The sequence below is a fragment of the Canis lupus genome, chromosome 19 (genome assembly GCF_003254725.2).
Source record: "Canis lupus dingo isolate Sandy chromosome 19, ASM325472v2, whole genome shotgun sequence".
NCBI classification, from domain to species: domain Eukaryota; kingdom Metazoa; phylum Chordata; class Mammalia; order Carnivora; family Canidae; genus Canis; species Canis lupus.
This window is the reverse complement of record NC_064261.1, coordinates 36,774,530-36,788,093: the sequence shown is the minus strand read 5'-3', so window position 1 is coordinate 36,788,093 and position 13,564 is coordinate 36,774,530. Positions and strand designations below refer to the sequence as shown.

General features: G+C 38.9%; 1 protein-coding gene across 10 annotated transcripts in view; it reads left to right on the top strand.

The window, feature by feature from the left end:
- The window catches only part of NCKAP5 (NCK associated protein 5), a 960,379-nt gene that overhangs the window by 677,474 nt on the left and 269,341 nt on the right, over positions 1 to 13,564 (top strand). For all 10 annotated transcript variants that reach the window (XM_049097384.1, XM_049097386.1, XM_049097387.1 and 7 more), the window contains one exon: positions 1,197 to 1,346. In XM_049097384.1, coding sequence (XP_048953341.1) covers positions 1,197 to 1,346 — 150 coding nt within the window. The remainder of the gene's footprint in view (positions 1 to 1,196; positions 1,347 to 13,564) is intronic.

The window sequence follows — 13,564 nt, the reverse complement described above, 5'->3', positions numbered from 1 at the left end:
TATTGATCTATATTTATACATATATGCATACAGATTAAGAACTGTTTTTACATATTTTATAATTTATTTTTAAAAATAAGCTAAACATTTTTGGAACTTCAAAGCACTTTTGTGAACGCAGTTTGAAAACCTGACTTTTCCCCTCTAAGTAGATTTTATAGGGCCTAGAGATGAAGAAGCCTAGTTTTTGTGCTTCCTATTTGCAAATGATCTTAGTTTAGTGCTAAATAAAAAGAAATCTCTCATCATTGATAATCCAGTTTAGCCCACATGGTTGACAATTAGCTGTATTAAGACGGTGATTTCTGCAGTGTCTGGGTTAGAATTCAATAGTGTGATGGAATGATGTCACCTGGTTCTGTAGTACAAGGGTCTTAATATATGTACAGAATGGATGAGATTTTTTATCATATGATATTCTCTTGACATTTCTTTTTCCCTTGAAAACAAGAGGCAATCATAAGGCTCAAATTAACACTTCTCAACTTCCAAAAGCTGCCAGAGATAAGGTTGAGTGAGGAGCTTCCAACAGGGAGGAAAGACAAGATAACGGCATTTTATGTCTGCCTCAAAGCTATACTACAAATCCTGGAGTGTTAGAAAAGGAACTAAAGGGTCCTTAAGAGCTGTGTCATCAAGCCAAAGGAACTAATTGGTTTCAGCTTAGAATTCTGAAATCACTCTCTTTTTTTTTTTTTTTTTTTTTTTTTTTTTGAAATCACTCTCATTTCAATATTTCATGATATTTTATTTTCCCTTAGAATAATTAAATAGTTGCATGTCCAGTGACTTTAACGATCCTCTTTTGAGGAGCTAAGCTCTTCACAAATCAAGGTATCAAGGTTGATTTGTTTTTTTTCCCAGTTAGCATATAGCTGAATTCCATGGTGCAGATCAAAATGGATTACCCACAGTTTCACCTAAGATTTTGTTGGCTGGGTCAACTTCTCCAACAGGGCAGAGAACTTTTGCATTCAGAGGTATTGACCCAGTGGCTTTGTCCTGCCAGGATTCATTAATTTATCTATTGTGTTTTACTAATATAGCACCACTGAGAATTTCATTAGCAAAATCTTCTCTACCTCAGCCCCCAAAAGAATGCAAAAGCAATAGAGAGGTTCCAAACTTTTTAGCCTTAGACTCTTGCTTGTTTTTCAGTGGAGATTATTGAAAACAATAATTCTTTCTTGCTTCAGGAAAAGCTGTCAGAGGAAGAGAGAAAACACAAGGAAACTTTGGAAGGTCTTCACATGGTGGTGGATGAGGATTCAAGGAGTGAAAGCAGTAGTGCAGATGAGGGGAAAGAAAACACCAAATTCCTGTTGGAAAGACTGAAAGCTCTAGAGGTAAGAAATGAAACAATTTTACATATTTAAAGAAAAATGACAGTGCTCTGCTTCTTTGATAGACATTGGTTTTAGGGAGTGTAAGTTTTCCTTTCTCAGTTCACCTAGACAAATAGGATTCTAGTATCTCCCATTATGATTCATTTGTCATTGGTGAGCAAAAAAGTTAAAATTTGTAGCATTGAGAGTCTTGACCTAGTGATTCTGATTGCAATGTCTTAACAAGTGTACCTAGGACAATAATTCATTTTAAATTCAGTTTGGCCCTCAAAATGGATCAGTACTCCTAAAATTACATGCTTTATGAGGGAAGTGCTCTGTGGTATTTCACTTTGTTTTTCCAGTACCTGATATAATGAAAAATTGAATGAAGAATAATTGTAAAACCAATACTCTATAAAGATGACTGCAAAAAAATCAAACTCTTAAGTATTCAAAGCATTTCCAAAAAAAAAAAAAAAAAACAAAAACAAAAACAAAAACAAAAACAAACCTGTGCAGAAGTTCAACATGTAAAACATAAAACAAGTAGAGGTGAAGCTGAGCTAAGGGTACTTTAAGGAGGAGCCACCACAGTCTCCAGAATAATCTGGAACCACTGGTCTTTTACTTAGTGGCCTTTGACATCACTGCACATGCTAATTCCTGAATTTTTTATTTTATTTTTTTAAGTTTAAAAAAATATTTTATTTAAATTAATTAACATATAATGTATTTTTGGTTTCAAAGGTAGAGTTCAATGATTCATCAGTCTTATATAACACCCAGTGTTTATTCCATATCGTGCCCTCCTTAATGCCCATCACTCAGTTACCCCATCCCCCGACCCCTTCTCCCTTCCAGAAACCCTCAGTTTGTATCCTGTGATTCAGAGTCTCTTATGGTTTATCTCCCTCTCTGATTTTCTCTTGTTTTATTTTTTCCTATCTTCTCCTATGATCCTGTTTTGTTTCTTAAATCCCACAGATGAGTGAGATCATGTAATTGTCTTTCTCCGATTGACTTATTTCACTTAGCAGGGTATCCTCTAGTTCCACCTACATGGTCGCAAATGGCAAGATTTCATTTTTTGATGGCTGAGTAGTATTCCGGTTCATAGCAGTCCTCAAAGAAAATTCCAGTTTTTATTTTTTTTTTTAATTTTTTTTAACTTTTATTCATTTATGATAGTCACAGAGAGAGAGAGAGAGGCAGAGACACAGGCAGAGGGAGAAGCAGGCTCCACGCACCGGGAGCCCGACGTGGGATTCGATCCCGGGTCTCCAGGATCGTGCCCCGGGCCAAAGGCAGGCGCCAAACCGCTGCGCCACCCAGGGATCCCAAATTCCAGTTTTTAGATCTTGATTGACATCTCACATGCTGAAAGACTCAGTGAAGATGACTTTTTTAAAAGTTGGCTTAACATCTAGAATAGGGACATAGTTACTTTTAAGCCAGACTACAGTGAGTCCATCTCATCTCAACTAGGTGTAAGGGACTTTCAGCTAACATCTAAAAATAAAATTCAACAATAGAGTCAACAGAGACCTGAAAACTTAATGTGTAAAAACAAGACCCAGAGAAGTCTTGTTTTCTGTGCTTGATTACTGCAGTTCTGCCTCCAATCCACCATGCTGTCTATAGTGAGCATGCCCTTTTTATACTCATTTCCTCAGCAAAGGGAAAGCAAAGAAGTTAAGACTATGGATTTTGGAACCAGACTCCCAAGGTTTTGTTTGAATCCCAAACAAAACAGGCTTCACAAAACAGGCTCTGTGCCTCTATCTACTCAACTGCAAAAATGGACATCATAATAGTAACCTACCTTATAGGGCATTGACGTGCATGAAATGAGTTAATATTAGTACAGTGATGCCTGGCACATGGTCTCCACCATGCCCTTACTCCAAGGCTCTTGACTTCTGTTATATCATTTTTTTTCTATTTACCTGGATTTAGTAATTAATATAAGAACTATGAATGGAAAAACTGAGCTACTACACACTAGAGTGACTCAGGGTGGACAGGTTGAGCAAGTGATACCAAACATGGGGAAAAACAAACAAACAAACAAAAAAACATGGGGCTGAAGAGAAGTTAACTTAAGGAACCTCTGGCAGTGCCCACTGGGGCAAACATCCAGGAATCTTCCCTGTCCCCTCAAAAATTCTCACATTTGTGTCATTTTAAGAAAGTTACTGAGCAAGGTGGAGAAGCCTTCTTAAAGGAGACTGAGGCTGAAATCTGAGAGCTTTGAGAAAGTCATAACTTCATCTAGAGTTTGAATTACCTAGATTTAATTTAGAAATGTTTGGTAGTACAATTTCTTATTTCCCTAGAACCATGTACTTAAATTGTTAGTTTTATTCCTAATTACAGTAACAATTGCTCTTAGTTCATCTAATTGTCACTGAGACAACTTTGTGAAGAACATTTTATTTAATCAAGCTAAGAGGTATTTTAAAAATATTTTTGGCAGCTAATATTTTCTAAACCCTCATGGAGTAAAAGAGAAGCAGTATTATTTTTCCTTTCACAGAGATCTTTATACTTCAGGCAACACCTCTTGTGTCCAGCATTAGTTGCATGCAATAGATGATATATCTAAGTGCCATTAATCCCCACAATTTTAATTCACAGAAATATTTTATTTTCTAAATTAATTTCTTCTGGTCATTGTCATTGCTTGTTTCCTAAAGTTCTTTGTTCAATACTAAGTTAACTTTCTCCTTACCCACAATTCTTACTACTGTTTGAACCTGATCTTTAGTTAGCTGTTTCTTCCAAGTTCTTCAGCTACAGGGCATTTCTCCCTTGCCCCTTTCTGCAACTTCTTTCCCAACCTGACAGAGAATATGGCAGCTCTTTCCCATGTGCTTCTTCTCCCTCCGCTAAGGCCCCATCACTGGTTATGCAGGGCTCTGTGCTCTGTCCCTGAACCCCACTCATGGTCTCATTCCATGCCATTCACAGAGCTCATCAAGGTATTTTGCTAAATAAAACATTTACCTTCCAAAAAGAGCTCCAGGGCCAGTAATCAAAGTAATGATTGATATTCTCTCTCCCCACCTTCCTCTCTCTTTTGTCCTAGCAATTGTTTTCTCTCTGCACGGTACCTTGGTTTCAGTAACTTTCAGTTGTTCAGGAAGGTCAGCCATTACCCTCACCACCCAGTAACTATTTTCCCTGGGCCTAAGTGATAAGATTTGTTTAGGGTCCTGATGTCTGGTGGGGGAACCATTTGCTATATTTTATATATGTGCCATAAGGGCCACACGGTTGATATAGATGCCACATGTACATTTTCTGTAGCTTTTAAGTGCCAGGTGTAGTGTTTCCTATGTTTTCTAAAAATTTTGGTTTTCAAGACATGTGTTTAAGAAACTGCTTACTCAACTTAGTATCAAGCTCACTATTTTCAACAGCACCACCCTTTCAAAGGCCATGTCTATCAAAGGACCACCCCTTTCTCTCATCTCATCCCTGACCACTGAGTCAAGGGAATCTCCTAGACATGACCTCCACAATGCATTGACTTGACCTTATGTCTTCTCTTTTCCCTCATGTCTGCCCTGGGTTTTGGCCTTAAGCACCAGATTTGCTTATGGGCATGTTCCTTAAAATATGTGATTTGCTTGTCTCAGGCATCTCTCTGCACATTCCCACTTGCCCTTTCTAATCATTCATTGACCAGCTTCACAGCTGACTAGAAATCAAGCTGGACATGCCCTTTGCTCATTATCAACTCCCACAGCATCTCTGATTCCCAAATTCTAGCTAAGGGGGAGAGCAGGACTGAGACAACCTGGGAGTTCTGAGCCTCCAGGTAAGTGCTGATGCCTTAGCTATAGCCTCAAGGTCAGAGGAACTTGGCTTCTTATATAAAAGATTTATTTTGAAAAAAAAAAAAAAAAAAAAAGATTTATTTTGTGCAGAAAAACATGGCAATTAAATGTGCTAAAGTGATAACAGTGTTTTCTACTTAGTTATACCTTTCCATGAAAGTATGACAATTAAAGTGCTAAGCATAAGCATTTTTGTTAATCAGTAATTCCATTTTAAAATGAAGTAGTTAAAAATAGTAATTCTCAAAGCTGTCTGCACATCACAATTTTATGTTGAGTTCATAGTCAATAGATAGTTACTGAATACCTTCTATGGGCCAAATGCTAGGAGTAGATCAATTTCATGGTCCAAAACCCCAGTGAACTGCACACTTAAATAATAAATAAGTGAGCAAACAAACAAATAGAAAAATGAATGCCTCTGAATAAGAAAAAACAGGTGATATAGTCATCGGAGATCAGATAGAAACAAGAGAGGTGTTTACCTACAATGGCAGCTGATTACCAGGCTATGTAGGCACAGTATAAATAACACAAAGGAGGGGTACCTGGGGCCCCCCATGTCTGACTCCTTACTCAGAGGGAGAACTCGGTTCTCCCTCTGCCCCTCCCCCCAAGAGCTCCTCTTCCTGGGCTCTCTCTCCCTTTCTCTCTCTCTCTCTCTCTCTCTCTCTCTCTCTCTCTCTCAAATAAATGAATAAAATATTTTTAAAATATATAAATAAATAACACAAGGAGACAGCTGTATGAAAACCTGAATGAAGCACAAGGAGAAACTACATGTAGGGAAGCCTAGATATATAGTGGAAATGTTGGCAAGTTAAAGGAATAGAAGAAAGAAATTTACCCTGAAACACAAATATAAGGTTAAAAAATGGGAGGAAGAAAATTAAGAGGGGTACACAAGGACCAGACCCTTTAAAGCCTTATAGGCTACGGTCACAGCAAGGACTTTGAATATAATTGTAAATTTAAAGGAAAGCCATTGGAAATTGTTAAGCAGGGAAGTAACACGGTCCAACTTGTGCTTTGGAAAGACAACTCTTGCTGATTGGTGGTATAAAAGCAGGACAACAAGTCCAGGTAGGAAATTGTTTTAGATTCTAGATGGAAGTTGTTAGTAGGCTAGGTCTAGGCTAGTAGGTCTAGAACAGGCACCTAGGACTAATAGGAAATAATAGCATATAATAATACCATTAGACTAGTAGACTAGAGGGGAATAATGATGATGACAGTGGTGGAAGTTCTGACATAGAGCTTAGTATGTTCAAGCACCATTCCAATCTATACATATACATACTATTTTAATCTTTATAATAACTAATGTGAGGGGAGGTGGATATGATTATCTCCATTTTACAGATGAGGAATGTGAGCCCCCAAAAGTTGGATAAGTTACCCAAAGTTATATAGTCAGTAAGTGTGAAAGTCAGAATTTAGACTCCACCATGGTTCGATTATGCTCTGCTGATAAGAAATTTGGTCATGTAATTATGTGTTGAGAAGTAGAACCTATTGGAATTACTGAAGGATTGGATGTGGAACATAAGAGAAAGTGAGAAGTCAAGAGTGACTTTTAGGTTTTTGGCCTTAGCAAATGAGTATGGAGTTATAGCAGATTTCTGAGGAAGGCCAGGCTCAGAGCAGAGGCAACTTGAGGAATGGAATATATAATCATCAGTTTGTTTTGTCCATGTGAAGTCAAGATTCCTACTAAACATTCAAGTGATGATGTTTGGTAGGTAGTTGGATTTCCAAGGCCAAGGTCAGGGCTAGAAATATGGATTTGAGAGCCATCAGCATATAGATGGCATTCTACGCTGTGGGACTTAATAAAGCCACATGAGACATAAGTGGAAATGTAGACCTAAAGAGGGCAAAGGACAGACCCTTGCAGTGCCCCTGCATTAGAGGTCTGGCCGATAAAGGAGAGCCATCCAACAAGCCTGTGAAAGAGTCATTAGTGAGGTAGAAAGAAAATCAGAAAGGTGAAGTGTCAGAGAGGTCTAAAGATGAAAGCATTTCAAGGGCAGCCTTGTCAGTACCACCAACAGAATAAGAAAGATAAAGCACAGAATCCATCACTGGCTCTGGCATGAGATTGGGAGAGCTAAAAGCCTGACGACAATAGTTTCTGATTGGAGCAGGAAGGACGGCAAGGAGGTGGAGACAATGTATACAGATGGCTCTTTGGAGGACTTTTCCTGTAAAGTGGAGCTGACATGGAGACAATCATGCCTGAAGGAGAGACATAGTACAAGAAAAGCTCTTAAAAACAGTAGCAAGAAAAAAACAGGGCACTATTTAGGGTGCACTGGTGTACCGATGGGAATGATCCAGTGGAAAGGACAAAAGCCATGATGCAGGAGGGAGAAATAGAAATGTTGGAGTGAAATCTACAGGGGGTGAAACTCATGCAGAAACAGAGCTTCTGAAAAGTTCAGATGCCTGGTGGACAACCCAGGAAACTCCAATTCTTGAAGTCTAAAATGGAGAATCGGGATGCCTGGGTGGCTCAGCAGTTAAACGTCTGTCTTTGGCCAGTGCATGATCCTGGAGTCCTGGGATCCAGTCCCACATCAGGCTCCCTCCATGGAGCCTAATTCTCCCTCTGCCTGTGTCTCTGCCTCTCTCTCTGTGTGTCTCTCATGAATAAATAAATAAAATATAAATAGATGATAGATAGATAGATAGATAGATAGATAGATAGATAGATAGATAGATACGAGAATCAACGTGAGTTGTCATAAAGCCCTGTGGGGGGTTCAGATGCACAGCCAGGACTCAGAACCATTGATAGAGTCTTCGAGTGATATTAAAAGCTCTTCAAACACCTTAGTTCCAGTTTAGTACCAAGCACAGTCTTGGATAGAATGTTACCTGAATCTTCAACCTCGGATGCAGAAGGCCCACCCTCACGTGCTCAGTGCCAGGGAGCCTTGGAGCCTGAGGAGAGCTTGTGATCATAGCAGCTTCTTCTACCACCTTGCTTTGTCTCTTTGCTGATGAGAGAAGGTCTAATTTCTTAGCATTCCCAATTGACTTTAAGTTCTTGCCTTCTCCTTCCTCTCACTTGTATCCTCTCCTATCCTAAAATGACATAAAAAGACATTGTAAAAGTTATAAAGACACATGCTGGTGGTAGTTTGAATAGAAATCCTTAACTGTTTCCTTCTCATCTTTGAATTCTATGACAGTCTGCTGACAGGTAACTCCAGACATCCCTGTCTTAAAGCATCTGGTATATATCTTTCTCCTGATTAATTTGTATCCAACTCTAGGTCACCTAGCAACAATCACTAAGCTAGGATTAGAGACAAAAACTCCTCTTTGACAAAGGGGCTTGAGGTTAAAAAAAAAAATCCTGTGTCAGTATATAACTTTATGCTAGCAATTTTCTGATTATAAAAGTAGCAGCCACATCATAGGAAGTTAGAAAAATATAAGGCAATAGAGAAATTGTAATTGTACCCTCCAGAAATATCTCCTATTGACATTTTGGCATGTGTATTTCCATTTTGTTTTCTGTTGTACTTAATCAAATTAGGAAATCATGAAATATCACTTTATACAGTTTAGTAGCTTGCTCCTTCGTGTAATATATCAATACTATTTTTCCATCTTACTCAGTTCTTAAAATATTATTTAACAGCTTTGCAGAATTTATCAAATGAATGTGGAGTACCATTTATTTAATCTCTTTCTGTTGGATCCTTAGGTTGTTATTATAATGTTGTGATGAGAATCTTGGTACATAAGCCTTTTATATATATTTTTTTAATAGAATATTAAAACTGACCATTTTTTAAAAGTTATGCAAGTAGACAGATTTCTTCATATCTAATTAAGAATAAGTGACTCTCTCTCCAGAAGGGACTCTGATGGGGACAGCACATGTAGGGAAAAGCACCCAACCCATCCTTTAGGGCACCATCCTTGTTGCTCAATAAAATGAGGATAAAATGAGAGGAGGGTCCACAGGCTGCTGAAATAGTTTCAGAGACCTGAATCTTTAGGAAGAGTTTAAAATGCAGGCAGTCCTGTTGTTCTTTTAATTGCAAGTTACAGAGGCTCTATTTAGGTTGATGTAAGCAGAAGCAAGTTCATGGAACTAGAGATGGAGGTGTAACTATGGATGGAGGCACAAGTGAATACAGAGGTTCAGACATGTAAGGGAGCTGTTGCCATCTCTCAGCTCTGCTCTCCTCTAAGTGGTTTTCATTCTTACGCAGGCTCTCTTTACGCATTGGGAAAAATGGCAGCCAGAAGCTTCCAGGTTAGTGTCCCATTAAATCAGCAACACCAGTGAAAGGACTGTTTCTCTTTCTAGGAGGTCTGTGAGAACTCCTAGACTCTGGAGAGGGATGTCATTGGCATGTGTTCACATCCTGGCTATTGGAGGGTGGAGCATCTCAACTGACCATCCCATGAATTCTGTGCTTTGGCAAAGTTCTAGTGTTTGGATTATTTAAATGTCAGAAATGCTTTCATATCACTCAAGAAGGTAGGTTGTTACTTAGATACAGTCTTACCCTTTTCTTGTATGGTATCTTCTTTCTTCTTCTAACTTCTCCTTCTCCTCCTCCTTCATCTCCTCCTCCTACCTTCCTGCTCCTTCTTCCCCTTCCTTCTTGCTTCTTTTTTCTCTTTCTCACTCTTTCCTCTCTCCCTTCTTTGGCATCTCTAGGCCTGGGCTGCTACTGGATTCTGGACTTAGAAAAGATCCATGGAACATTTTCTCTGTCCTAGAGACATATTGTTGGAAGGCAGACAAAAATATACTAGTTGAAAAAATGAAAATAATGCATATGATAATTTCAAGGAATGTTAAAAATTGTGTACAAGAGTCCATGAAGCACTGAGGTGGAAGTGCCTGACCAGATTCTTTTCAGAGAAGGCATAGAGATAAGGTGCCATTTGAACCAAGCCTTTGAGGCTTCATGCAGATTTTTTAGACAAAAGTTAAGAGGAGAGACAGAGGGAATTGCCTGGGTAAAAGCACAAAAGCCTGAATAAGTCTCAAGGAGCCACCAGCAAGTTGGCCTGCCTGAAGCCTGGGGGACTTATGGCCAGAAATTAGACTCAAAGCCTTGGCCTGTCCTATGAATGCAAGTGCATGGAGCTACCTATCTACCCAACACATATATATTAAAGCTAATATTGTTTCTTCTACTTCTTTTTTTTTTTTTTTAATTTACAGAGATACAAACATCTGTCTACAGATGTTTGTAGCTAACAGCCCCTCGAGTTCTCAAGGTACCCTGGAGCCGCAGCTTCTCTTGGTGCTTCAGCCGATCTTCACAGCATAAAATAACATAGCCAAATAAACACACCAAGGGGCAGTGCAAACAGTTCTGAGCCATGAGGAGAATATTTATGACCTGAAAACTTAGGCCCCCACTGCCTTCAGAGCGTAGAAATACGTGCATGCCATAAATTGAAGTTGTACCAATCACCAAAAGCCTTTGATCAGCGCTCCTTGTCTTTCAGCCTCTTTACTATTGATGTGAAAGAACTGAACCTGCCTGCAATTTACTCTCCCCGGTAATAGGCAGCTGAGGATCCCTCTTACCCTGGGTTTTGTTAGCATCTACAGCGCTGTTTTACAGCAGCCCTTTTGGCCTTTTAGCTCCTGGAAGCTTGTTCAATCAAGACATAACCTTTTATCGGTTATGACCAACTGCTGAGGGGAAAGAAAGCGTCCTCAGTGGGAGGTCGTGAGCTCAAGTATTAGGGCACCTGTCACTGCAGAGCATCATGGGGCCAGATTTGGGTGATAGCTTGTTGGAAACACCTCAGATGGCAGCAAAAAGCCAATATGTCAGGAATTAATCTGCATAAATGTATTACTTTGCCCTACTCAGATTTGTGTGGGAGCTTGTAAGGAAACCCCAGATCTTAGAAAAGGCCAATGCATCAAGGACTAATCTCCATAAATATTCTAAGAGCCATCAAAGAAGAAAAATGAACCATAGAGCCAACATTAATTGTGCCCACAGATAATTAGAACAAAGTGTTGTTAATTGTGTGTTGGTTTAATGTTATGTAGCTGTGGCCTTGTTTTTTTTCACAGGGAGTATAAATTTTGATGTCAGAAACTGAAAGCTGGCTGGCTTGATTAATCAAAAGGCCTCAGTTTGCTTACTTACAGCCAATTAGCATTTTAATCCTTACTCTACAAAGTATGATCAAGCTTAGTATGTCATGAGTATAATTGGGAAACAAAACCCCAAATCTTGGTTCTTTTTCCACAGTGGGTGTCTGAGCTGTCCTAGATGTGATGCTTCTAGGTAACATACCTGAGTGTCATGAATGAAAATTAGAAGCTGTGATTCAAAAAGCAGTATGATTGATGAGCAGGCTCAGTTTCAGAACCACAGCATTCTATAAACTCTGATGGTTTACCAGGAGAGAATGTTACATAGCCTTGGGGGAAAAAAGTAGCTCCAGGATGGGGTCCACAAAAGTGCCCTTGTTATGTGGATAGGTATTACCTTTAGCAGCTGAGTCAGGAATATGTTCACTCTAACACTATGAAGTGTTGTAAGGAATCCACTTAGTCTGATTTCTCATGGCTGCCTTCTGAGGGTGATCTGATTCATTAGCATTCAAATCAACCCCAACCCCAGAGCCTTGCTACTTTGGAAGTGAGAAATATACAGTTTTATTTTTTACCAAAGCAGTGTGACCAAGTGCTACAATGAATTGGGGATTTTCAGATTTGAACGTGGGAGGAGCGATTATAAATGCAAGCTTCCATGGGTGCAAGGGTCTCTACAGTATTAGTTTGGATAATCACTCCAGTTTCTGAATTATCTAAAACACGCCTTTGCTTTTATTTGTTAATGTAACTTTGAAAATGTAAACATCCTCCACATGCTCAGTAGCATTTCTGGTTTCCTAATTGGAGCTCATTAGTTATAGCACATGGAGAGTAAGTGCAACCACTCTTTTAGACTGCAGTGTTCATAAGTATTCACCTAATACAGTGGAGTGGGACTCCTCTAGAAAGCAAGTTTCTGCTGTGCTTTTAAAGAAGGTGTGGGTTTGAAGAACGTGCCTACTGTTTGGTGAGGACAGTGTCTCAACATAGCAAAGGAAAAAAGAAGAAATACTTTTAAAATTGCAAGGGGGACACCTGGGTGACTCAGTTGGTTAAGCATCTGACTCCTGGATTTGGCTCAGGTCATGTGCTTAGGGTGGTGAGACTGAGTCCCGTATCATTCTCCCCACTGGGCTTGGAACCTACTTAAGATTCTCTCTCTCTCTCTCCCTCTGCCCCTTCCCTAGCTTTCTCTCTCTCTCTCTCTCTCTCAAATAAATAAAATCTTTAAAATATCAAGGAACATGATCAGTCTGGAAATTTTGGATCTTCTTTCTCAGGACAGAGGCTTTTCCTTCACTGTGTCTCATTTGAGGTCACAGCCACGGGAGCTTTCATAGAAACATGAAAAACACCCTTTCTTGTGGCATCATTATTTTTTGCTTTCTGTGTGCCTAGGGTTAAAGTCAAATTGGTTTTTGTAATCTCATAAAATACCAAGATGATCATGAATTCGTTTAGAGGGGACTGCTAGGAAGCAGTCTAGGTGGGGGGGAAGTAACTCCCCTGACTGAGGGGAAGTAACTCTGTAGGTAATTCCAGCTTACAAGGAAAGGCAACTATGGGCAAAAGGCATATGAAGTACAGATGTTTCTAAATCTATAATGATAAAATAGGTTCCTCAGAAATCCAAATAACCAAAAAATCTGCCTGCAGTCTAATTTTATGAGAGAGAGACAAATAAGAAGACATATTGTTTCCCCCAAATGCAGTGTCTGAGTATTTTTTGAGTTGAATGTAAATTTTTGAGTGCAGACCCCATTTGTGGCCTTGCCCAATTCTCAGTGCCCCAAAACTGATCCCAAGGGCCTTGTCACAAAAATGTAAAGGTTTCATGGATCATCAGAAAGAATCTAAATTATACTTGTCATTAAGTAATTATAAGTTTTATTAAATATATGCTGACTATAATAATGATAATGTAACAATTATATAGCATTGCAATTTCTTGTTGCCAGCCAGATGTAAATTTGGTAAATTCATCAGTAATACATTTTTGAGGAAAAATGTTTTTTAAAATACTTACTTGATAGTCTTATATGAATCTTAGACCTGCAATTCCAAAAAAGGAATTAAAAAATATTTTTAGTAAGTTACATACTAGAAGTAACTGTATAGTGAACAGATTAAAGTTTGGTCTTTTTTAAAAAATATTTTGTTTATTTATTTATTTATTTATTTATTTATTTATTTATTTATTTATTTATGAGAGAGAGAGAGAGAGAGAGAGAGAGAGGTAGGCAGAGGAAGAAGCAGGCTCCACGCAGGGAGCCCGATGTGGGACTCTATCC